The sequence below is a fragment of the Microcaecilia unicolor genome, chromosome 3 (assembly GCF_901765095.1).
Source record: "Microcaecilia unicolor chromosome 3, aMicUni1.1, whole genome shotgun sequence".
Lineage (NCBI taxonomy): Eukaryota > Metazoa > Chordata > Amphibia > Gymnophiona > Siphonopidae > Microcaecilia > Microcaecilia unicolor.
Window position 1 is genome coordinate 487,173,464 of NC_044033.1, and position 26,710 is coordinate 487,200,173.

The 26,710-nt window shown below is 41.8% G+C and overlaps 1 protein-coding gene across 5 annotated transcripts in view; it reads right to left on the reverse strand.

Moving 5' to 3' along the window:
* Positions 1 to 4,256: 4,256 nt before the first annotated feature.
* The window catches only part of HMGN3 (high mobility group nucleosomal binding domain 3), a 45,369-nt gene continuing 22,915 nt past the window's right edge, over positions 4,257 to 26,710 (reverse strand). Inside the window, exons 3-7 of one of the 5 annotated variants that reach the window (XR_003941668.1) lie at positions 16,098 to 16,127; positions 9,073 to 9,123; positions 5,455 to 5,568; positions 4,582 to 5,329; positions 4,257 to 4,418 (exon numbers count right to left, since the gene is read on the reverse strand). Coding sequence is in view for 3 of the 5 variants with exons in the window: in XM_030199062.1 (XP_030054922.1) it covers positions 4,907 to 4,920; positions 5,230 to 5,329; positions 5,455 to 5,568; positions 9,073 to 9,123; positions 16,098 to 16,127 (309 nt within the window). In the remaining 2 variants the exon portion in view is untranslated. Of the gene's footprint in view, positions 4,419 to 4,581; positions 5,330 to 5,454; positions 5,569 to 9,072; positions 9,124 to 16,097; positions 16,128 to 26,710 lie in introns of those variants that run through there. The other 4 variants (XR_003941669.1, XM_030199062.1, XM_030199063.1 and 1 more) reach the window with 4 other exon arrangements.

Here is a 26,710-nt window from a genome sequence, read left to right on the forward strand (position 1 = left end):
GAGAGTCTGAAATGTATTGTACTTCAACAATTGAATTGGTATCCAGGAGGAGGAGCCAAGAAGCTCCTCCTACTGAGACTGGAACAACGCTGGATCTTCCATTTACATACTTTACACCCATTTGGTTTAAATTCTAAAATAGAGTGGAATCAAATCACCCTTATTAACAAAAAAGTTTGTCTGTTCTCCGTAAAGAAGATTTTTACATCTGTTTGATTAATGCTTTTTAGGGGTGGAGTTTTAGCGGAGGCGTCTGACGTCAGCATATAAAAGACCATAGCCATCTTGCGATCATTTGGCAAAGGAGTCCAGATAGAGATCTCGCCTTGTAAGAGCTGAAGAAGTGCTGTTGAGCTCTGTAAGTTCGGGAGGACTGCACTGATGTATGTTTTCTTTTCTTATCTTTTCAGTCAAGCACCACGGACCCTGAGGCAGTATTTCGAAACTTTGGCCGCAGTTGGGCCGTGGATGGTGTCTGTTGACTGTTGTATAAAAAGATAAGTAACCGATTAGTGAATTTTCTCACGGTATTTTTATGAAAAAGTATTTTGAGCATATTAGCCATATTTAGAAGAGGTTTTTGCCTACTGTATGATGATTTAGAGGACCTCCTTATGTTGATATTATCAACGATAGAGTGTTCCTCTAGATTTTGAGGCTTTTCCTCTATTTAAAAATACATACATCAATTATTTGTGGATATTGAGTATAGCTTGATTTTCATTCGATATTTTTTGTATATCCTTGTTTGCTCTTTATGGTGTTCTAAAATATTTCCCCCCCACCCATTTACATTTATTATATCCTTTTGATGCTTTGCCCACTATCTTCCTTGCAAGTAAAGTGATACTTGCAATGTAGAACTGGCAGAATCACATCCATGCACATATGTCCACTTATACACTTACATAAAAAGTATTCAGCTCCTAGTATATGACTGTAACCCGGGTCTCGCTGCTACTAACTCAGGTCTAAAACCCCAACCTGAGTCACAGGGATAATCCACTCTCTTTTCTCCAGTCACAGGGGACCACACACGCACTGTACTCAAGTCCTAGTTCACCTGCAGTCTAGCTTGGGAGTGGGTCAAGAATCCGGAATAGAGTTCCAGGGTAGTGTGAGCTTAAGAGAGATTTACTAGTGGTACTCCCTTCTTAGTCTGGGAGCGAACATCCTCCTCTCATGCAAAAAAAACACTCTGCACTCTGGGAGTTTTATTTAATGCAAAATAACTTTACTGGAACTTCTGTAACCAGCAGGTGAACGCTTCAGAACTTTTTATGTACATTGTCCACCCAAGACTATTCGTGATAGTCTTAGCTGCTCCACTTCACTGAGTATTCCAAAACTGTATATATTTACACAGGCTCTTGTCCTTTGCCTATCCTGTTGTGCCAGCAATAAACCCAAGGTTGGTGCTGTTACTCTTGATACCAATCCAACTCCTTCAGGCACAGACCCATTGGGTTGTCTTTCTTCTAGCGATGAATCTCACAGGACTGCACCCCAGCCTTGAACAGGCTTCCCCTGCTCTGGTTCCTGCTTCCAGGCTAGATTCCCCTCATCCACCTGAAGCTCTGTCTCCTTTTCAGTTGCCACTTAGAGGGGCAGCAACTACTCCTTCACTCAGCCTGCATTTCTTTCTTTCACAGAAAACAAGACAGATGATCCACAAAATCCAACATAGAGACAGAGCAGATCAGTCAACAATATCAATCTTTATTTATAGGGTAAACACCTTCGACACCGGCTGTGTTTCGCCCAAAAGGGCTGTGTCAGGGGCTCTATAAAAATGTCTTCATTCACAGCAAATGTTAAAAAGTATATGTCCTAGTTGCCACCAAATGTAGTGATGTGCAAAAAAAACTAAGACACAATTTCAGGCAAAAAAAAAAAAACAGCATACAGGCAACATATGTAGCCACACTCTTCAATTTTGCTGGACTGTGCTGAGATTTGTATTCGCAGTGAATTCATATTAAAGAAGCAAGTTCTAATACTAAACGAGATGTTTACTAAGCTGCGTTAAGCAGCAAGCGGAAGTATTAGTGAGTGGTAGGTATTAGTGCAGACCTACAGGCAGGGACAGGGTATGGTTAGTACCGACAACTAGAGTGTGGGCGGGTGTTGCAAACTAGTTGTCATGACTGCCAACAGATTGGCCACAGCACATGATGGCCACCACTCTAATTTTCCTGCCACTCCAGAACTCAAGTGAGGGCTTCTCTGATAGTCAACAGGGCCAGGGCAGGAGTGGAAGGGAACTGCTCCCTTCCTGGCCCACTAACCTACCAGGGAAGCCCACAGCTAGGTCCAGGGGCGCGAGGGGGAGGGTTGGGGTATATTCTGGAGGTGGGAACAGCTGTGGGGTGGTCTGGTGCAGGGCTTGCATTACATGCCCTGGCAGTTAGCATGGGTGCAGCTGTACTATCTGCCAGGGCATTTAATATGGGCCCATGCAGTAGGTGTCTCTTGTGCAGAGATGTAGGGCAGAAGATGGGCATGCATGTTGCAATTAGTACACCTTAACTTTTATATGTTTATAAGTGTACTTTATAAAATACACATGTACATAGCTCCAGCACTGCCTGGGAACACCTACATGCAAATTACTGAAAAGTAGGCATACCTTGTGTCTATTACTTTGTATAAGGCCACAAATTTCCATATGTAAAACATGCAACCTTCAAGAGCTGCTTCTACTATTTGCGACAGCTAAGCTGCCTCTCTCCTTACATCGAGAAGGTAAATCTTATCCCAGTTGTGCATTCCATGGTAACATCAAGACTGGATTACTGCAATGCACTATACAATGGTCTGACTACAAAGGGCCTGCACCAGCAAGACTCATAGAAGGTTGCAAGCGACGTGACCACATCACACCATTTTTGCAAAAACTTCCTTGGCTACCAGTACAATACAGGGCTAAATTTAAAACTCTGTCTGATCTTCAAGGCCCTGAAAGGAAATGGCCCTGAGTACCTGAAAAATAGGATAATCCTCCACACACCGCCAAAGACACTAAGTTCCTCCCAAGGACTTTCACCAACCACACCCTCTCCAAAAGACATTACACAATGTGAAACCTGCAAGCGAGCCTAAAATTTATGTGCAGCCCGAAAAAGGAGGCGTGGAAAGGGGATGGATGGTCACAGGCTTTTTGGGGCGGTGTTTTGTTATGCATGTGTTTACAGAATAAGGGTGCTCTGTGCCCTAAATTGAGGTGCGGGCATTTGCACTACGTTTTCATTGGTGCAAACAGTGGTGCCTAAATTTACGTGCGACCATAATGCTTAAGCGTTATTCTATAAACTGTGCCGAACTTTAGGTGTGGCTTACAGAATAACACTTAAGTGGTACTTTTCAGCGACACATAAAGAATCTAGCCCCAAGGGCCTAATGGGGTTTAGCAAAAGGGTCCCTAAGTCCTGTTACATAATCCCCTGTTTACTAAGCCACGCTAGCTGCTGAGCGCTAATGCCAACACAGCCCATTCACTTTGAATGAGCTGTGTCGGCATTGCCGTGCAGCTTAGCAAATGGGGGTAATTTTCTGAGATACCACCAGACAGGGCCACCGGGGTTGGAGGCCTGGGCCGCAGTCCCGGTCTCACCCCACCCGCGGCTTCCGTCACAGCCCCTCTCCGTCCGCCACTGGCCCCCAGCATTCAAATTGATTCAGTAGCGCCTCACCTCCGTGTGAAAGCACAGCGCAGATCCCTCCCTTCAGGCCTTCCCCTCCCTGTGTCCCGCCCATCATCTGATGTAACTTCCTGTTTCCACGAGGGCGGGACACAGGGAGGGAAGGCCCGAAGGAGGTGATCTGCTGCTGCTCTTTCACACCGAGGTGAGGGTGCTGCCGAATCAAGTTGAATGCAGGAGGCCCGGTGGCCGGACGGAGAGGGGCTATAGACGGAGCAGAGGGACGAGGCGGGTGAGACCGGGGACTGCGTGGCCAGGTGGCCTGAGATAGCGATTTTTGGGGGGGGGGGGCGGCCTTGCCCCAGGCCCGGCTCAGTCTCTCAGCGGCTCTGCCACCAGACAGACATTTGCAGCCACTTCTTATCCAAGATTCAGCTGGGCTGGAAAGAACAAAAATGCATCATCAGAACAATTGTTTCCCAGCGGAAAATAATTCCATAATCAGACCAAGACAGCTGTATTCAGAGTTTACATTAGCAAACTGCATCTAAAAGATAACTTGCCAATCGTATTTTACTACATTTTTTATTTAGTCACAAAATCATACAACAGAAGCAAAGACAACGTGACCTTTATTTGATCTATTAAAAGAACCCAAACAATCACAAGTTACCACAGATACTCAGTTTTCCTTCAATTACTTTAGCCCCAAGTATAAAAGCACCACTAGTTATTGCTATAGAAAAACCACATGAGAAAAGTGGTCAGGTACGCAACCTATATAAAACAAAGAATTTATTCAAACCAAGATAAAGCAGTACCCTGGTTTGAATAAATTATTTCTTTGTTTTTATATGTGTGTATCGGTCTACTTTTTATAATAGACTTTTATGTAGCAAGAAGACTGTTGCCTTTTTTGTTTTTCTTTTAGGTACGCAACCTATACACTACATTACGTTTTTAAAGCAAAAAGTTACAGAATGATTTAATTTCAAACAACCACACCTAAAGCCAAGCTGATAAATATTACTTGAAAAAGGAGAAATATGAGCAAGAAATGTTCATGTACATAATATATATAATATGTAAAAGTTAACTACCATATAGTCCTAAAAAAATTAGCATTTACAAAATACTTGATAAAAATATTTATGTTTTGTTGTTGTTGTTTTTGTTGTAGTTTTTTTTTTTAAGTTCTCCAAGAGGTACATAAAATCAACTCAAAAGTTTCATGACCATTTCATTCTCTCTCGTTACCCACTCAGTCAGTTTTCTGCACCTGTACATTAAAGAGAGCATAAAGACGCTGTTAGAATTGTTCTTATTAAAAACAGTCTCCATAGAAACCTATTTAAAATACTAGTTTCCATTTTCCTAGGTATACAATTTTTTTTTTAGCAGTTCAGTATGAAGCCTGTTTTTGTATTATGCACCGATACATGAGACAGCTGCCAACATTAAGTGCTCTCCACTTTTCAGAAACCCAATGAACCCTTACCTGTAAACACCCATTGTTCAAAGTGAAAAAGCACCACACTACTAAGATTTTTTTTTCCTATTCACTGCACACAAGAAAGCTCTACCGTACCCTTAACTTTCACTGTTTCAATCTGCCCTTTTACTGACAGTGTGCTGGGCGTGGCACCTCTGGATGTGGAAACATTAACAGTTGAGCGAGAGATGCGAATCTGCAATATTATGGGCAATAAAGAGAAGCATTATGAACATGCAATCAAAGGCTGTCAGGCTAACGTAATTTTTAAATACAAAAAAAAAAAAAAAAACACCGCTAACTTAACACGTCAGAAAATACCTCTTCGGCTCTAGTTTCACCATTTTCAGACGGTGCAGTACCTTCCTTTCCAGCTTCCTGGTTTTCTTCTCTCTTCCCCTTGGCTCCCTTGGTGCCCTTTATTCCACGTTCCTTCTGAAAGACAAGAACATGGGAACAGATGCTTTAAACCTCTGCAAATGGAGCTTGCCAATTTGAATAAAAGCAAAAAAATTGTTTAGTAAATTAAAAAAATATATATATAAATGAGAACGCACTGGAATGCTGGGAGGAGATTGTATAAAATTTGTTTAAAAATTTAAGGCTCCTTTTACTAAGGCGCGCTAAAGCAGATTTAGCATGCGCTAATGAATTAGCGTGCATGCAGCCCATTTGATTCCTATGGGCTTCTTAGTATTTAGCATGCACTAATCATTAGTGTGTGCTAAATTCATTAGCACACCTTAGTAAAAGGAACCCTAAGATAAGGCTGCCAACTTTTGCAGGACAGGGTTGATCCAATCCTGGGTTTACCCCATTGCATGCATGGACTTATAGTTCTGATTTTTCCCATTTCATGTCCTAAGAAAAACAAGATTAAATCCCAGCATGCACTGGGGTAAACCCAAACCTGGATCCAGATTTGCAGGACAGGGTTGGTCCAATCCTGGCTTTAACCCATCGCATGCAGGGACTTGTTCAAATTTTCCCATTTCATTCCCTAAGAAAAGCAAGACTACATCCCAGCATGCACTGGAGTAAACCTAGGACTGGATCAACAATGTCCTACGAATCTGGAGCCAGTTGGCAGCCTTACTTTACAATCATCAAAAACCTCTGAATTAATGTTTGTTTGGGACAGAGTATGTGGGGGAGCAGACTGTTTTAGTTAAATGGGTCACTGAGTGCATCTGAGAAGCTGGACCTCCTCCAGCAAACTCAGAGCACCGTCCCAGAACTACCAAGTTACCAGTCCAAAGAGGGAGATATTTTGCCAGTTATGGTTTTAAACTTATCTCCTAATACAGTGTGGTATTTGTAGTGGGTCCCAGAATGTGCAAGGTTGTCGGAAATCCATTTCCAGGAGGCTAGTCCTTGATAACTTGGCAGCCCTGTCAGGTTCTTTATCTGGTATAAGTTCTGGATCAGACATTGATGGCTTTTTTTTTTTGCCAGCTTGGCTCACACTTGAAAAACAATGAAGATCGGTGGATCTAGCATCTCAGCCTCTACCCAAACTAGATGCACTTTTAAAGAACTGCTCTAACATTTGGAAAGTCTGGCACAGCATCACAAACTCTTTCACGTCAAGCTCACTGATGCTTTGAAATTTAGGCTCTTTTACATTCCCAGCCCTTGTGTACGAAAAAGGTTTGTGCAGTTTATTTTACTACACAAAATAATACAACCACTGGTTTAACAGAAGTAGCCATTCCTTATGCTCTAATGTTGGTCCTTTGAAAAGGAAGTACCTTAAATATTATTCAATGACAACCCCCTCCCATTCTTCCCCTATCAAATCTGTCCTAATTTGTACTTCCCTTTCTGCCATTATCCACCCGTCCAAACAGTACATGTACTTTCCCCATACTTTTATACCAGAAGTCCCTGCAAACTACAGTCCCTGGGCCAAATCCTGTCCGTGAAGCTTATCTTTTTAGTTCCCCAACCTTTCCCTGCCTGCAGCTGAGTCAGTCCAGAACAAGGCTTGCTTTTTTCTGTGACTCACACTTGGCAGAATGGTGGCATTGCCATTACTTAAGTGCCAGTGGAGTTCCTAATCCCCACTGGTGAAAAGGAATACCCTTGAGGTGGGAGAGACATGGGTGAGAGATGAATCAAGGTCCATCCTGAAGACCTTACTGGGTTGAGAACCTGTGGTGTATGAGGTTTGTATATTCTCAAAAATATACAATCAAGATAAGAATGAGGAATGGATTAATAGGAGGAAATATTTTTTCACTCAATGAATAATTGAGCTCTGGAACTCGTTGCCAGAGAGCGTGGTTACAGCGATTGGCATATCTGGGTTTAAGAAGGGGCTTGGATGGGTTCCTGTAGGAAAAGTCCATGGACTGCTATTCAGCTACACGTGGGGGAAGCCACTACTTGCCCTGGGATTGGTAGCATGGACATCTTGCTACTGTTTGGGATTCTGCCAGGTACTTGTGACCTGGATTGGCCATTGTTGGAAACAGGATACTGGGCTAGATAGACCTTTGGTCTGACCCAGTACGTCTATTCTTATGTAATCATCAGAGGAAGCAAATTTGTGTGGGGGTGCATAAGTGAGAGTGTGTGCCATCCACCCTCATACACATCATGCTGTTATTTACCAACCCCTTATTCCCCCAGCTCAGATGCTGGGATAGGAGAAGCAGGTGGTAGGGTTGCTGGAGGTGTGGCAGGCTTGCCAACTTACAAACAGTATTATTGACACTATCTGCCGTAGCTCTGAGAACGCTGGTATCTGCCTCCCCCCCCCCCCCCCTAGCATTTTGAATCAAGGAAAGGGCCAAGATGCCTCATGGGAACCCCCTCCCTTTTCCTCTACTCACATTCAGCCCTCTTGGTGATTTAAATTGGGTTACTTGACTCTGTACTTGAAAAGTTTGGGAATCTCTTTCCTGTACTTGTCTCGATCTCCTCCAGTGCCTGCCAATCCCCCATTTCAACAAGAAAAAGTAAGCCTTGATCCAAAAAGAGTACAGGAGGCTTATACCAGGGTGAGAGAAACAGGAACTGAATGAGAGCAAATGCTCTAAGCAGAAAACCTGGTCCTAAGTGATGGAGTTTCTGTTTACTTCATAATCTGAAGAAAAGCAGTAACCAGTGCACTTCCATAAAGTAGATAATTTCCTTAACAGCAGCACTAACACCGATCTCTAACAAAAACAAGCAGCATCAGATTTTAATTTTCCTTTAAGTTTGTAGATTTTGCACCTGAACAACAGAAAAGCTTGATATTTCTTTCGGTGGGAGGCGGGGATAGTGCTGGGTAGACTTATACGGTCTGTGCCAGAGCCGGTGGTGGGAGACGGGACTGATGGTTGGGAGGCAGGGATAGTGCTGGGCAGACTTATACGGTCTGTGCCAGAGCCGGTGGTGGGAGGCGGGGCTGGTGGTTGGGAGGAGGGGGATAGTGCTAGGCAGACTTGTATGGTCTGTGCCCTGAAAAGGACAGGTACAAATCAAGGTAAGATATACACAAAAACTAGCACATATGAGTTTGCCTTGTTGGGCAGACTGGATGGACCGTGTAGGTCTTTTTCTGCCGTCATCTACTATGTTACTATAGGTTACAGAGAGGGGACTCTATACTACACTTCAGAGACTACAGACAAAAAAGTTGGAACTTTTTCTACAGCCAGAAAAAGGAGCTTTTTGCTTTAGTGATCTTCTGCCTCCTCTGTCCTGCTGCTCCTGAGGTCTCAGCTCTCATGTCTCACTTTATTCCTTCCTGTGAGAACATTCCTCCTCCTCCTCTTCCTCTCCCATGTTGTTTTTTCATGCTATAAATTCTCAGCAGCAGGACATTCCTCTCACGCACTGTTTCTGTCACTCCATCCTGATCACACATTCTACCATACACTGTTCTATATATGAGGTGTATAATCACTGTGTGCACTATCTAGGCTACGTAAAAAAACAGTGGCTTACCTTTACAGCAGGCTTCTTTGGTTTGGTTTCCAGTTTTTGTGGAGCTGGTTTCTGTTAAAGAAAAAAAAAAAAGTTTTCAAGCAAACTGTGTTTTTATTCACAAGTTTTTTTTTCCAGAATTAACAGAGAAAATATTTGCATCACTGGTCCACTACAAGGTAATAAACTGACCCCATGCAAAATGTAATCATCAGAACACTTCAAAAAATGCAAGTACTGCACGCTTCCAGAAATTTTTCTGGCTTCAACTTAGGCTTCAGCTTAGTAAAATTATTAATTTGGAGGATAACTTTGTATAGGGCATCTATTTCAAGAAAACAGATAAAAGGGATGGAACGACTTCCCTATGAGGAAAGGCTGAAAAGGTTAGGGCTCTTCAGCTTGGAGAAAAGGCAGCTGAGGGGTGATATGATAGAAGTCTACAAGATAATGAGCGGAGTAGAGTGGACAGATGTGAAGCGTTTGTTTACACTTTCAAACAACAACAAAACCAGGGGACACAAGATGAAGCTAGAATATGGTAGATTTAAAACAAATAGAAAGTTTTTCTTTACTCAGCATGTAGTTGCCTCTAGAACTCGTTGGCAGAGAATATGGTGGCAGCGGCTGGCCTTATGGAGTTTAAGGGGGGGTTTGGACAGATTCCTGAAGGAAAAGTCCATTGAACATTATTAATTTTTTTTTTTTTGGGGGGGGGGGGGGGGGGGGTTGTTGCCAGGTCCTTGAAGCCTGAATTGGCTGCTGTTAGAGACAGGATGCTGAGCTTGGTCTTTTCCCAGTATGGTGGTGCTTATGCTGAAGTCTGTGTATTCAAAAAACAAAAAAAAACCCTAGGGGATCTTTTACAAAGGCACGCTTGCGTTTTTAGCTCACACAAAGTTTTAGTGCACGCTAAACGCAAGAGATACCCATACATTCCTATGGGTGTTTCCAGCGTTTAGCACGTGCTTATTTTTAGTGCACGCTAAAAACACGAGCGTGCCTTTGTAAAAGGACCCCTTAGTATTTTAGAAAATGCGCAGTCAGCATGGAGCCTTTTCTAAAATATGGGTGAAATCTCGTCATAGAGATGGTTAATAAATCCAATCACACCAATAAATTATAGGTGCTGATTATGCACAAGAGGAACAGCCATTTTAGAATAAATAAATAATTAAGAGTGGCATTAGTAGGGAGTTTCCATGTGTAAGTAACAGTACATACGCACAAGTGGTTATTTTGCAAGTGGTGCACTTTAGGAATCTGGACTTCGGTGGGGAACCAATTACTAGTCTAGAACAATCACCCAAGTTAAACATTTTGCATTTGGAAGTGGTTTTCAACCCCAGAGAGATAAGCACAACCCTCCCATTAAGCTCTCTTCAAAAGCCCAGATCCAAAAAAGACATCAGCCAAGAAATCGTAAAAGACAATACACACCTCCAGGAAAAATTTCCCCACCTTCATTAATACTTTGATGGACTGCCTAAACCATATCTAGAACACGTCTCCTTCAAATCTCTGTGTATCGCAGTATATAAAGAGCACTTTTTCTCAAACTGTCACCTCCATATGCATGCCAGCTTCCCTGTGCCAATGATTCTACATGCCAGACAAGACGTGATTTCTAATATCGCCTCATGTCTGAAAGCACTCTGCAGAGAAGCACTATCAAAAAAATTGAACAAAATCTAAATTTAGTGCATCAGTTCAACATCTGCTCTTTTAGGATCATTTTGACCTACTCTGCGGTACAGCATACAGAACTACACCCCAGACCAATACGAACCACCACAACCAGCAAAACTGGCTGCTCTTTGACTCTACTGTGTTCATTAGGTTTTCTGAGAATAGCAGTGTGATGAGCCACAGACAGTAGGCGAATTTTGTTAATGGATTGCTTGGTCGTTGGTGGGGTAGCACTCCTGGGAGGTGGTTGGATTTTTTTTCTTCTTTTTCCCTCCACTTATTATAACTTGCATTGTTGACTGGTTAACGATTGTTGTGCTATTTTACAGCCCCTTCCCTTTTGTGTTTTTTGATGTTTTAGTTTTGACTTTTGTTTATTTTTATACCGATCTTATCCTACATTGTAATCTGCCTTGATATATACTTTTTATGTGAAAGGCAGTATATTAAATTTTAGGAAATAAAATAGTGGTGTGATGCGGTATATGTTCCGTTACTGGAAAAGGGGATCCCTGGAGCAGAAGAGCTATCTCCAACAGCATGTTAGGTGACAACTTGGGTATAGTCCTTATGACCATAATTAAGGTGAACACCTGGGACCCTGCTTCGGTGGTAGTAGTCAATTGGAGAAGATTAAGTGGGAGGTGGCAGGGGAGGACTAAGCCATTCCAGGGAAGAAGGGGGTCATTTCAATATTTTTCCAGAGGGCTGGGGAAAAGGAAAGATTGGATTAACTTCTAATTAGCATATAATCTGCATACAACAGATAACTGGGACTTGGACTTATTATAAGCTCTAAGAGAAGGTAAACAAGACCCAGTGAGCCCTGAGGGGCCTTGGAGGGAGTACTAAAGCCCACCAGACTAAAATGAGAATAAAACTGGGTGGTGTCTTGGAACTGGGAATTTCACCCTAAGCAAAGAGAGGCCACAGTAGATGGAACTCTTCCTTCTATGGAATTGAGAGGTCTTTCAGTACATTAACTACTGATTTGGTCTATACCTTTGGGTAGGCTGTGGGTCCACAAGTGGTCATGTCCTACATAAGTATTACCATAATGGGACAGACTGAAGGTCCATCAAGCCCAGCATCCTGTTTCCAACAATGGATCCAGGTCACAAGTACGATACATTTATGCTGCTTAGCCCAGAAATAAGCAGCAGATTTTCCCCAAGTCCATCTTAATAATGGTCTATGGACCTTTCGTTTAGGAAGCCATTCAAACCTTTTTTAAACCCCACTAAGCTAACTGCCTTTACCACATTCTCTGGTAACGGATTCCAGAGTTTAATTACATGTTGAGTGAAGAAAAAGTTTCTCTGATTCATATTAAATTTACTACTTTGTAGCTTCATCGCGTGCCCACTAGTCCTAGTATTTTTGGAAAGAGTAAACAAGTGATTCATGTCTACCTGTTCCACTCCACTCATTATTTTATAGACCTCAATCATATCTCCCCTCAGCTGTCTTTTCTCCAAGCTGAAGAGCCCTAGCCGCTTCAGCCTTTCCTCATAGGGAAGTCGTCCCATCCCCTTTATCATTTTCGTCGCCCTTCTCTGTACCTTTTCTAATTCCACTGTATCTTTTTTGAGATGCAGTGACCAGAATTGAACAAAATATTTGAGGTGTGGTCCCACCATGGAGCGATAAAAAGGATTTAACATCCTCATTTTTGTTTTCCATTCCTTTCCTAATAATACCTAACATTCTATTTGCTTTCTTAGCCACCGTAGCACACTTAGCAGAAGGTTTCAACGTATCATCAATGACAACACCTAGATCCCTTTCTTGGTCCGTAACTCCTAACGTGGAACCTTGCATGACGTAGCTATAATTCGGGTTTCTCTTTCCCACATGCATCACTTTGCACTTGCTCACATTAAACGTCATATGCCATTTAGACGCCCAGTCTCCCAAGGGCCCCTTTTACTAAGCTGTGGTAAGGAATTAAGGCATGTTTTGGTACGCATGCATAGTTATCGTGGACGCGCGGTATTTGTAGACGCAGTAAAATCAGAATCTGCACACACTTAAAGCCGGCGGTATTGTATACTGAGTGATTGGGCGGAGATGGGTGGAAAATAGGCTGCCATCAAATGAGTGAAAGGATGCAGCGCTACTACTGCGCCTTACTGGTGTTTTTGAAGGCGTCATTAACACCAGGGCAGGTGTTAGGGCTTGTAACAGAATGTCCGTATGGACGCTCACACGTCTGTGTGCACATGCGCCTATGTGCGACATCACTAGACCTGCCTACAAACATGTTGTCAAATGGTCAGCATCAACATAGTATGCTCAAACAATGGCATCTCTGTATGCCTCAGTGTGGGGTGATATTGTTGATGGAGAGACTGAACAGCAGGCATTGCCACTACCAAAGGCAGTGGTAGTGGTACCTGTTATTCCTATCTGATCGAGGCGTTCGAGTAGCAATGTGTGGTCAACCGCATCAAACACCACCGATATGTCGAATTTTAGAAGAATTACTTGGTCAACTTTGCTTAGGTGTTGTTTGACATATGTAGTTAGAACTAGCAGTAATGTTTCCGTACTATGTGAAAATCTAAAGCCAAATTGTGACCAGTGTAAAATAGAAAATTTTTCTAGATAAAAAGAGAATTGTTTACTAATGTAGGTTTCTAATACTTTAGTAAAAAGGGGTATGCTTGCCATTGGACGGCAGTTTGCAGGCGATGTTACATCTAGCCCAGATCCCTTCAGTAGTGGAGCGAGAACAATTTTGCCTATATCAGGAGGAAGAAAGCCAGTTTTTAACAGCTCAATGAGATTGAGTACCCAGTTTACTGCTTCCATAGGGATGGATTTGAGTAGGTATTTTGGGCATTGATTCGGGGATCAGTTGGCTCAGGAGCATTTCAACAGTGTTGATCTTACATCCTCAGCTGTTAGTGGTTGAAAAGTTTCCTAGTTTTTCCAGAGATTAAGGCTGAACTACGGATTGGGCTATTTTCCTCTGCTTGAGTAGCCTTAGATAGTTCAGACCTAATTTGAGGATCTTATTGGGGAAATGATCAGTGAGGTCTTGGGCGGTGGGACATGTTTTCTGTGAATATTCATACTTATTAGTGGAAGCTAGTGTTTTAACTAAGGAGAAAAGATTGGCGTTTTGAGTCAGCTACCTTCTTTTTGTAGCATCTTTGTTCTTTCTCCATTGCTTTTCAAAGCGTCAACATTCCTTTTTTTTTAGGATGGATAAATCCTCTGTAAACCATCACGAAATTTCTGGATGTCTTGACTTTTTTTTAGTGGTAAATGGAGCAATTTTGTCTAGTATGGCTTTCATCTTGATGTCCCAATGAGATTTGATCAAACCACGTGTAGGAGATGCGGTAGTGAGGGAATCTGTTAGCTCTAACCAGAAAGTGGCCTCATTGATTTTACCTCTGGTGGAGATGAGTTTGGATGACTTGCGTCTGGTTAAGCTTGACATACAGATATCAATGGTGACATCTAGCTGGAAATGGTCAGACCGCCTTATTCAGTTTTTTTTTTGACTGGCACTGCTTGGAGGGGGGGTTCTAAACACTGAACATGGCAGCTGAATACTGACCCATAAGTTTCTTGTGTTTACTTTGCTGAAATTACCCATTTCGTTTTATTTTTTAAAAGCTAGTATAACTAAAATAGCAACAATTCAAAAATACCTTATCTACTATAATAAAACTCACCCTCAATGTTCTGAGGATACTGACATCAGTGAAGCCAAGCCCTGACTTCCTTCAAAAAGGTTCGAAGGTTCGTGGTGGTGAAGCCACCAAAATCCCTCCGGGCCCCGCCCTCGAGGGCGGAGCAACGGCAGAACAACGAAGGGGTTGGCAGGGAGGGAGGCGGGGGGGGGAAATCGCTCCGGGCTCCGCCCTCGCGTCAAATGTCATGACGGTGGGGGCGGAGCAATGGCAGAACAACGAAGGGGTTGGCCAGGGATGGGGGGGTTGGCGACGAAAACCTTGCTAGCGCCAGTTTCATTTGCTCTGAAACGGGCCTCTTTTACTAGTACTTATTTAATTAAAGTAATTTGTTGAAGAAAGCTAATCAGAATAAACAAGGTTACGAGTACAGTTTAAATGCCTGCGTGGTCAATTTCTGTCCTAGCATATCATAGCAAAAATTGTCCACCAAAGTTTCAATGACTAACCGAGATGGAGCCTATTCACTTCCCAGTGACTCCATAAACCTGTATCTTCTGTAGCGTTAAATAAAATGCCCAAAACATTATTCCACCATTTGATTAAAATTAATCTAAAAACATTCTATTTAATTTATTTGGAAAAATAAATATTTCTTTTATAATATATAGTGTGCACCTTACCTTTTCTAAAAATGAATCTTTCTTAATACATATTTATCAGTACTTAGAAGTAGAACACATTTTTACTAGAAAATGGCAATACAATTTTTTTGACAAAAGAATCAAATCTCAATTTAATCAATTTGATTTAAAGCAAATTTGCTCTGAGCCCTCATGTTTATTTTTAATGAGAAAAAAAATTAATCTCTTGATGTTTAATTTAATAGTTATCTCATGAAGTCCCCGGCAATACGGCTTTGGCTGGGCAGGATACAATGCTCCTTCTCATCCACTCAGAAGGCACAGGTTCTGTAACCGATAGATACAGACAAAACAGCAAAGCCGCACACACAGGACTCCTTTTACAAAACTACACTAGCGATTCTGGCACAGCAAATGAACAAAGGCCATTCAATTACTATGGGCTGCAATAATCACTAGCGCGGCTTTGTAAAAGGAGTCCACAGTTAGCTGTAAATGATGCAAGGACATACATCTGCAATTAAAAGGGCAGCAGGCATCTAACACACAAGACACACAGAGGCCCCTTTCACTAAGCCGCGTAGGCGCCTATGCAAACCCAGCACGTTTCAATTTGGAGTTTCTGCCTGACTACCATGTGGCCCTTGCGGCAATTCCATTTTTGACGAATGTTCGCTACCCGCACCAGAAAATAATTTTTATTTACTGACGTGCAGCAGAAACTGGGCGGTAATTGTCATTCTATACGTGTAGACAATTACCGCACACTTACCGCTAAATCAATGGCTGGCGGTAAGGTTTCAGACCCAAAATGGACGCACGCCAATTGTTATTTTGCTGTACGTCCATTTCCAGCAAAAATTTTTAAAAAGGTCTTTTTTTTTACAGGCATGCTGAAAAATGGATCTGCACGCGCCTACACTAGCGCAGCCCATTTTTCGGTGCACCTCAGTAAAAGGGTGCCACACTATTCTAATTCTTCCAACATTTCCCTCAGACACCACTGATGCTCCCATCTGCTTTAAGACAAAAGTATTTTACTTCGATTATGCCCTAAAATACTTACCGCTGACAGTCTTGCAGATCTTCTTGTGGGCTATGACAAAGAAAAAAAAAGTTCTAAGTTAAAAATAAAACAGACAGAAGCAAAAAGTACCATCACACATCATCTAGCAAACAAAAAAAAACCCCAAAATATATAAGACAAAAGAATAGTACACTTCGTTCTCTCCAGTTTACAAAGGGGCTCTTTTACTAAGCAGCAAAATTGCCCTAATGCAGGATGTACTAAAACGGTCTGCATTAGTCTGGCTATCTGCACATTTAAAGCGCATGATATTTATTTATTTTTTACATTTTTTTTGGGGGGGGGGGGGGAGTGGGGTGTTTCAGGGGCATGGAAGCACAATTCAGCCAGCACGCCAACGGTATCACACACAAACTGAATAACACTGTCTTAACACGCGAACCCTTAGTACTCCCGTGTTTAAAATGACTGTGCGCTAATGCTAACAGTGCATAGCCATATATTCAACAAATAGAAAAAAAAAACCTTTTTGATGGCGGAACTAAAAATGGGCTTTAGTGCATGTGTGAAAGTTCTGCATAAGAATGTACTAAGCCCATTTCCTAGGGTAGGTTAGTAAAAGGGATCCATAGTTTGGAATTTGTCCTTTAAGGCTACTATAAATTTAACTCAAAATTTATATTCCATCTTTGCATAAATAAAGCCAAAGTTTCAATGTGGAGCGTATGTATGTGTACATGAGTATGGCCTCACATTCCCTACAGCCTGCTCCTGTGTGTGTTTGAGGAGGAGAGACAACAGAATAGGAAGGGGGGAAATTACAAACATGAATTTTGGTGAATTGTTTTCAAGTTTTCCTAGTAAAAATCACTTTATATACTTGCCTTCTTGTTGAAACCCAGTCTACAAATGAAATCTTCAGATAAATTTAGTAATATTACAATCAGGGCCTAGATAAAGAGGCCTCAATCCTTAGTACATAGAGCTCTGGAAGAGGCAAATAGTTCAGTCTAACACAGTATTTCTTAACTTCTTAAAGTACCCTGCTGTAAGTGAAACAAATTTCAACCGAGTATCTCCAAGAGGATTTTGAAATGGGCATTCTGAAAACAGACATATTCTAACCATGAAATAGAAAATAAAATGACCTTTTCAACTTTTGTTATCTGGTTGTTTGCACTGGTTTCTGATTTTCTCCATCTTCTCTTAACTCTTTTGTCAGTTGTCCCTCTCCTCATTTTCCTTTCAGTTTTCTTCAATTTATTTTTCTGCCTTTTTGTCCAGATTTAATTCATTCTTACTATCCAATCTTCAATTTTCCTCTTTTTAGTATATCTACCTGTAGCTTTTCCATCTCTTTCCCTCACCTTAGCACTCCTATTCCCATTCCTCTTATTCCCTTCTTTCACCACCTCACACCCTCTTCCATCCAGTGTCTCCCCTCTCTCTCTCTCTCTTTGTCCTTCCATCCAGTATCTCCCACTTCTCTCCTGTATCTACCTTCACATCTTTGTCCACCCCCCTCCCTGCCACTGCTTCTTCAGACCAGTAGCAAACGAACCTGAAACAGTCTTGGGGCTGCATAAGTTGTCAGCTCTGCTAGTCCCCTGCCACAGTTCACACAGGGGGTGGGGGGAGGGAGGGAATGGGATGACTGGCAGAGCCGACAACGGTGTGCAGAGACTGCAGCCCCAAGACTTCTTCAGGCTGTTTTGTCGCGGCTAGTCTAAAGAAGCTGAAGGAGTGGTGGGGGTGGCAGCAAGAGGGAGTTGAAATTTGCCCCATATTCCCTGCAGAGGCCTTACGTACCCCCTTGGGGTATGATAATGTTCAGAACCTCTGTTCTGCCACACAGATTCCAGAGCTTGAGGCACCACAAAACTCATTATGCTAAGACAGCAGATGTACAGATTAGCAGGACCCAAAGTAGTCAGAAACACAGTTTATACTTAATTGTTCAACCACCCTTAGGATTCACCTTGGGTTTAAAAAGCAAAAACAAGTGCATGTAAGGACTGGATAAACGAATTAAAGCAAAGTTTAAATGCCCTTCATATATAATACTTAGCAGCAATCATGAAACAGTGATAGAATATTCACATAGCAGGCAGCCTGAGGCAACAGATTTATTTTCCACCGAACAAAATTAACTTTGTATAAACTTGGCTGCTAATAGTGTGTTGAACTGGATAATGTTGGCACACTTAGACTGACGAAGGACAGAACTTCTGCATGAAGGAAAACCTTCCCTCATTATTCAATACCTCTCTGTGAGACAGTAGTAATAAAAAAAAGGCAAGTAGGCAAGTGCATTTTTAAAATATACCACTGCAAGCCACAAAACAAAAGGAGCAAATTCCATCTTTTTCTTTTAATGTAGGCACAAGAAAAAAAAAAAAAGATTTTAAATGCTCCCAGGTTTCAACCTAATTCATGTTTAATGTGGGATATAAATGTAATAAGTAAATAAATAGATAGAAACTCTGTTGAGCACCTGATACTCATAACATGATGTATGTTTCAGTGGTCCATTACCAGGAGAAAAACATTTCTGCACACATATAACAGTGCTAGGGTGTCCGTTTAACCAACTCCTCCAAATGACATACTGATAACAATTATTCAACAACCTACCTATGAAAAGTTATTTCGTTATTATACTTCCTCTGTGTACATCCATTACTGCACAAGTCAGTATGTTGAAATATAAGTGAGATTAAATAAAATGCTACCAACAATAAAAAAAACGTGGATGCAGCTCATAGGTTTCTTTGCCTTTGTTTCGAGTGTACAGCGATGAGGGGTTGCGCAAGGAAGGGGAAATAGAGACTACCATAACTGGCTTCAACTCTCCTCCGACCCTGCACATAACCTCAGATTACCCTGGTGGTCTAGTGACTTGCTTCGGGACAGGTCCTGCCCGCTGCCGCCACTCGAGACAGCCTCGGTGGTCATTTTAAACAAGTGGTGGCGGCGAGAGGATCAGTGGCAGCAAGCAGGAAAGCGTGAGGACCTTTCCTGCCCTGAAGCAAGCCACTAGATCACCAGGGTAATTTGAGGTATGTGTGGGGAGGGAAAGCAAAGCTCCATTTTATGGATCAGCGGAATCCCTGCAGAACCCATGTCCATCCCTGTGGGATCCCAGTGGACCTCGGTTCATCCCCACAGGATTCCTGCGGTATCCCCATTCCTGTGCAGCTTCTATTCATGTGGCAGCATGCCACAGCCAAAATTTAATTTTTATTTTATTTGTTACATTTATATCCCACATTTTCCCACCTATTTGTAGGCTCAATGTGGCTTACATAGTACTGGAGAGGTGTTATAGACTCCGGTGTAAACAAATACAAAGTGATGTTGTGGTACGATTAAGTTCATGTGGCACAGCCACACTAAGGAATCGTACAGCGGAAGAATTGTGTTATGTCCATTACGTTCTTTAGTTTTGTTGTGTTGCAGAGATCAGGCATTTATGTTGGATCGGTAGGGTATGCCTTTTTAAACAGGTTAGTTTTAGTGTTTTCCGGAAGTTTAGGTGGTCGTTCGTAGTTTCAAGGCTTTTGGTAATGTGTGCACATAAGTTGATTGTATTAAGAGTCCTTTGCAGCTTGGGTAGTGCAGATTTAGGTACATTCGTGTTGATTGGGATGTGTTTCTAGTTGGTAGGTCGATCAAGTCTGTCATGTATCCTGGAGCTTCCACCGTAGATTATTTGTGAACCAGAGTGCAGATTTTGAAAGCAATGCGTTCTTTGATTGGGAGCCAATGTGGTTTTTCGCGAAGGGGTTTTGCACTTTCAAATTGCGTTTTTCCGAAGATAAGCCTAGCTGCCGTGTTTTGAGCGGTCTGAAGTTTCTCTCTTTCCTTTTGCGTTTTGCAAATATATCTGAACAAATAAGCAATTGATATCAATCTAGATAAGCTTAGCATTTTTTGCAAAACAATTTATGTACACTTACAATGAAAAGGGCTCTACATGTGTTTTGGCACAAGCCAGTGCTTTCTCTGTAATAGAACCCAAACTATGAAATGTGTTACCAGAATCTATTAGATGTGAGAAGAATTATTTGCCATTTAGTAAGAAGGTGATTAATGGCACTGATAATTATTTGGAATCTTGGGTAGAGTAAGGGATATAAGAATTGATAATTTGGAAGCAATATGCTGGAGTAATGGCTGGTGAGGTTTTCGAATAGAATAACAGAGGATGGGACAAGGACAGTAAGGTGGTCCTTAAATGGGGATGCAAAAGGATCAATAAGCAAGGAGAGTTCTTATTTATGGTTTGTATGTTCTGTTGAGTGCTACTTGTGTACTGCTACAACTGTTTAATTTTGAGTGGACTCTATTTAGGTCGAAGGAGGTGGCTTCTCAATTTTATAAATGAATAAATACACATTAGCAAGCATCATTGATAGCTGAAGGGGGGGGGGAATGGGGGACAGGCTAAAACTGCAGCTGCTAGGGATGGGTGTGGGTGCAGCCTTAGTCTATATTGCCCAGTTGCTCCCAGCAGGTGCAGTTTTAACCTTTCACCATTGCTCACCCACACATTTCTAGCAGCTACAGCCTATCCAGCCACCTCAGCAAAAGCCTTAGCGTTTCTCAGCTGTAGTATTGTATTAAAATAGGCTGGCGGAACACATTAGCAATTTGAGAAACCAAAAAAAAAAAAAAAAGCACCACCGTTGGTTTCTCATTGGATAAGCCAGAGCCACGTTATTGACGATCTAAAATGTTTGGTGTTGGTACAAGTAGCCCCTCCCACAAGGGGAGGAGACACGAGTGCTCAGTTATTCAGCATAGAACATCGTTATATTTTTGAGTGGAATACGATGGCTCCTAGGGGCCTCAACCTTGAAGTAGAATGACTATGATGTTAAGCTACGTCTAACAGGGTGGAGCTTACAGAGTTATTTAAAGCCCTTTTGTGAAGGGTACGCTATAACACATGGGGGCATCGTTCCGCAACCTCGACCTGGAAAGCAGTCTCAATTGTAAGCAGCCAGCAATTTATTCAAGTGTTGTTAAAAGCATAACAAGTCAAATGTCATATAATACGATGTGCCAAGGTTGCATTGTGTTTATGTATTATTGCAGATTGTGTTACATGGTTCCTCCTGATGAAGGAAACTACGAAAGGCGGTCTCGCATTGAGGGCCTGGACGATTTAAAGGCAAAATGTTGATTTGAACCGATTTGGACGGTTCCTTCGGTAGCCTTTTCCTTGCCTTGCATTGCCTCCTCGCAAGCAAACACCCACACAGTCCGTGAAGTGAATTTTGAATGCTGTATTATTCAATATTTGGTAACAGCTTTTGGGACACTTGAAGTATCGGATATGGTACTATGATAACAGTATCATCAAATGTGTGACATGATTGCAGCTTCAGAGAGTATTTTACTCAAAATTTGAACTGTGAGCACATCTGATTGGACTTTTGAGCATAACGATAATTACGGCTATTGCAGGACAAATGTCTATGATATGACTGTGTATGGGTGGGTTGCCTGAGTGAGAGTATATGATTGGCGAGTAGAAGTGAGTTCCGAGGAAACTATTATGTTATTCATGCAATTTGGGCATATGTATTTGTAATAAATGCTATAATTAAAATATATATTATTTAGCTTTGGAGTACTTTAAGTGATTGTACTTCTTTTACAAAGCCACGCTAGCGATTCTCACATGCAAATGAGAGGAAGCCCATAGGAACTGAATGGGCATCCTCTCATTTGCCGCACCGAGAACCGGCAGCGCAGCTTTGTAAAAAAGAGGCCCTTAGTTCTTACAGACACATCGGTTCTCCTGTATGCTCAATATTTTTGATTTAGTTCTTGCCTTTACAGTAGAAGTTCAAAGTAAGTTACATTCAGAAATACTAGGTACTGCCCTGTCCCCAAAGGGCACACAATGTATGGGGGATAATCACAAAGCGTGCTAAGCAGGCAGCACAGGTTTTAGCATGGGTAACAGAGGAGTTAGTGCAGGCCCGCATTAACAAATACTGTGTGCTAAAAACAACCATGCGGTAAAAATTCTTCATTAACTGCTTAGTGCTGGATGGAATGAGGTGAGATGGGGGGTGTGAAAAACGCTGGTAGTTAAGTGTACGGTAATGTACCACATGCTGTCAGAGCGGCTGGTAGCATAAACGCACTTATTACCTCAAGTGAAAAGTCATTCTGAATGTAGAAATCACTAGACACACGAGTGTGGCATTTTCCAGGGCATGGAGTGCAAGTTAAGATTTTACAACAAGTAGGGAGGAACAATGAGAAATTTCCAGTGTATTCGATTAATAAGAATGCCATCTGACCATGACATCAATTATCCAGATATGGTTAAACAAGAAAGTTCCTATGTTCTCAAACGAAAGAACTTAGTTCCAAGCGGAACAAATCTGTTCAGATATCTGTATTATCTAGTTATGGATCTGGTCAACAAAAAGCTCCCCAGGTACTTCAGTTGCTATAAGGATTACCAGGCCTTTACGGTAGATGCAACCGCTCAACAGTGGCACAGCAGCAACCAAAAGTAATTGACTGAGCTGGCTGCCTGCACCATAAGATTTTTGCTTCATTCTGCACATAGAGGGAACTGAAGTCCAGAGTGGGGAAATCTGTTCATGGTGAGGAATAGAGGGAACAAGACGGAAAAAGAAGTTGTCCATGTGTGTTAAGGTAACGAAGCAGCAGGAGCTCTCTAGCAGTGAGGAGTCTGAGTTTCTGTAGGGTGAAGAGATGAAGATGATGTGCAATATGTCCATGTTAAAGGAGATGAGAGTGTAAAGAATGAAGCAAAGAGCAGCGGCCAGAAAGAGAAGAGTGCCCCAAGACAAGACGTCTATGCAGAACCAGGGGATACAAGTATATACATCCCATTGAAGCTACTCACTAACTCTGCTCTATGCGATTTCCATACCCTGTCCCACTTGCTTTTATAATTTGGAAATAATGGAAATATAATTTTTAAAAAGTGGGTTTGTTTGTTTTTTTTGCAGGGGGGGGGGGATGTTCTTGACAATGCTTCCTGACAGTTAGTTACTTTGACAATGAGCTTACCTCTTTCTCCTGTAGCAATTTTATGGTTTTAGGGGTTATTTTTTTTAGCTTGGAAAATTTAGAAAGACTTGTTCAGTTTTTACTCTCCTGGCTCTTCTTTTGTCCACAAGTCTTCTCTCTGTCCACACTGTCTTTTCCAAGGAAGCTGCTGTTTCTCACAACATATTTGTTACTGTATATGCTTAAAAAGGGTTGGGAGATACTGTTATTCACTGTTCTCACTTTTGATCCTTAGATAAATTGCAGTGCTCACGCCAAGCAGGAAATTGTCTTGCTGCTTTCTGTCCCAATTAAGCATGTGCAAAGAAACAAGACTTCACTATCTGAATGTTAAAGCAGCATGGAAGATTTATTTGAAAGATTATTATTTGAAAGAGTTTCAGAAAGCCTGAACAGTTCTCCACAATCATAGTGAGGCCAGTTCCTGGCTGGAGCCATTTTGACCAGTACCGGTATTGAACCTACAGTGTGGGATTTGTACTGCATCCAATTCAAAATTCTTACCATAAGGTCCCTTAGTCCGGTAACCCTAGCTGCATCTTTCCTCACTCATTATCCCTCACACTTCTGCAAGAATCTAACATTCCCTTCATTACAGCCGTCTCTGTGTTCATCCCCCCCTCACTTTCGTGTGCCTAGATGGACTGTATACAGCATTCTGTTGTATTTGTCCCCTCCTCTGGAGCTCCCTTCCTCCTTCACTCCACACTGAAACTTTCCTTTCCCAAATTTAAGACATTACTTAAAACTACTTTTTTTGATCTTGTGTTTGGAAGCCATACGCAGCTGTGGGTGGCCACAGCAGTCCAGAGTTGCTTCAGTTGCTTCAGTCTACTCCCTGATTCAAATTTTTTCTGCCATTCCTTTTTTTTTTGTTTTTTAATGTAGTTCTTTTTTACTAGCCCCTCCCCTATCCTGGTAAATTATAGAACTTGCAGCACTGATTTCAATGAGCAGGATCAGACACATATCAAATGCAATAAACCATAAATCACAGTGCCTGATCCTGCCCATTGAATCAGTGCTGCAAGTTCCATAATTTACCAGGATGGGGGGGGGGGGGGGGGAGGGCTCAGAAACACAGGACTGTCCCAAAATCTCCAGCCTGGAACTAAGTAACTTGGAAACCTGTCATTGCTATCATTGCAATTTCTCTTATCTGTCAGCCCTTACACCCGATTGTTCTCTACTCATCACATGCAGAATACTTAACTATTTATATCCATCTCTCTCTCGCTTTGTTTCCTTTTTTATTCATTTTCTTGCATAATGGCAAGGACAAATCAAACTCGGGTATACATATTAAAGTATCGCATACCATATATAATGAGTTTATCTTGTTGGGCAGACTGGATAAACCATACAGGTCTTTATCTGCCGTCATTCTTGGTCTTACTGCGCTTCATATAAACATGCTGGTATGACAATCTGAATATCACTGCACAATGTTTGCTGATTTGAAAGATACCCCCGACGAAGACTGTGTTTGTCAAAACACGGACTGTTTTAGGTCATTTTATCAGCATTTACTTTGGAGAATAAACTTCGGTCATCCTGAACATTTTGGCTGGCTTCCTCCACTTTTTTGGTTTGGTTTGTGTGACTGTGTGGATTTCATCAGTGCCTTCAGATTTTGTTTTGTATAAAGCTGAGAGAGCCATGCTGTGGTGGACTCCAGTGGATGGTCTGATCTATTACATTATCAGGCTCATTTTCAACAGAGAAAAACGTCTAAAAGGTGACATAAGTCTGCATTTGGACGTTTTTCTCACAAAAACGTCCAAATCAGTATTTTCGAAACCTATTTTTAGACGTTTTTCTATGAAGTCCGTCAGAAGTACGTCCAAATCTCAAGGGGGCATTTCAGGGGCGGGACTTGGGTGTTCCTAAGACTTAGACGTTTTTCAGCAATAATGGACCAAACAAAAACATCCAGGACTAAAACTTAGTTTTTGAGCTAGACCTGTTTTTTTTTTATTACAAATAAGGCACAAAAAGGTGCCCTAAATGACCATATGACCACTGGAGAGAATCAGGAATGACCTCCCCTTATTCCCCCAGTGGTCACTAACTCCCTCCCACCCCCCAAAAATGTGATGAAAAACATTACCACTACTACTATAAATCATTTCTATAGCGCTACCAGTCGTACGCAGCACATTACTTGTCAGCCTTCGTACCACCCTGAGATGTTATACTCAGGTCCATCAGAATAGCATGCAGGTCCCTGGAGTAGTCTAGTAGTGGGTGCAGTGCACTGCAGACAGGTGGACCCAGCCTCCTACCTCTCCCTACCTGTTATAATTGTGGAGGAAACTGCAAGCCCTCCAAAACTCACTGGTCAGAACCCCACTGTACCCACATATAGGTGCCCCCTTCACCTGTAAGGGCTATGGTAGTGGTGTACAGTTGGGAGTAATGGGTTTTGGGGGGCTCAGAAGACAAAGTAAGGGAACAATGGTCAGATGTGTACCTGGGAGCATTTTATGAAGTCCACTGCAGTGCCCTATTGCTGTGCTGGGATGTCAGGGGGGGACCAGTGTACTAAAAATGCTAGCTCCTCCTACATCCCAATGGCTTGATTTTGTACTTGGATGTTTATTTTTCCAAAATGGACCAAAAAAAAAAAAAAAACCCCCGTCCAAATTGCAAACCGCCATATTTTCAACAACAACAACAAAAAAAAAGACAAGACGTTTTCTTTTTCGAAAATGACCTTCTTTCCTGTTCAGAGTTTGGACATTTTGTGTGAAAGGTCCAAATTCAGATTTACACGTCATATCGAAAATGCCCCTCTATGCCACATTTCAGCAACTCTGACTGTTCTTTGGCATTAATATAAAATCAACAGATAAAAAATAAGGTTTTTATCAACATTAAGGACTCCTCTATTAGCTGCAGGGCCCAACTAAATAAAGTAAACACCTGGAACAAAAATGGAACTGGGATCCTCTGTACTGATGTACCACAGTAGAAGATGGCAGACAATGACTAATTGTCTTCCTCTCTGGTTCTCCACCATTTTAGATAGATAATAAAATCACATACTGAGAATACCATTTCTTCCCCCTAGCCCCCAATGTTTTTTTCACCTAGCCTCTTAACTTTCTACCACTCTCCTCTATTATCCATCTCAACCGAGCATGCTTAGAATTCCAGTACAGAACTGACCTCCACCCACCAAACTAATGAGTGCAGTAGTTTACGGCAATGTTATTTGTCTTTCTGATTCCTACATATCCCATATTTTTCTTTATTTATTTATTAGGATTATTTACCGCTTTTGAAAGAATTCACTCAAAGCGGTGTACAGTAAGAATAGATCAAGCATGAGCAATAGACAATTACAGCAGTAAAAATATTCAAAAACAATACAAAGTATAGCATGGTATACTATTTACAATGTCAACACAATACGTAATAGAACATTATAGGTGATAGCGAAGGGTAAAGCAAAGATGTAACATATAGAAGGGTAAGAAAGTAGGAAGAGTTAGAAAGTAAGGTGACAGATTTAAAGAAAGTTGCACATGAGGTCAAAGAAATGGTTAAATGTTATCTCAGCTAGAGTAGGAGTGGATAAACAT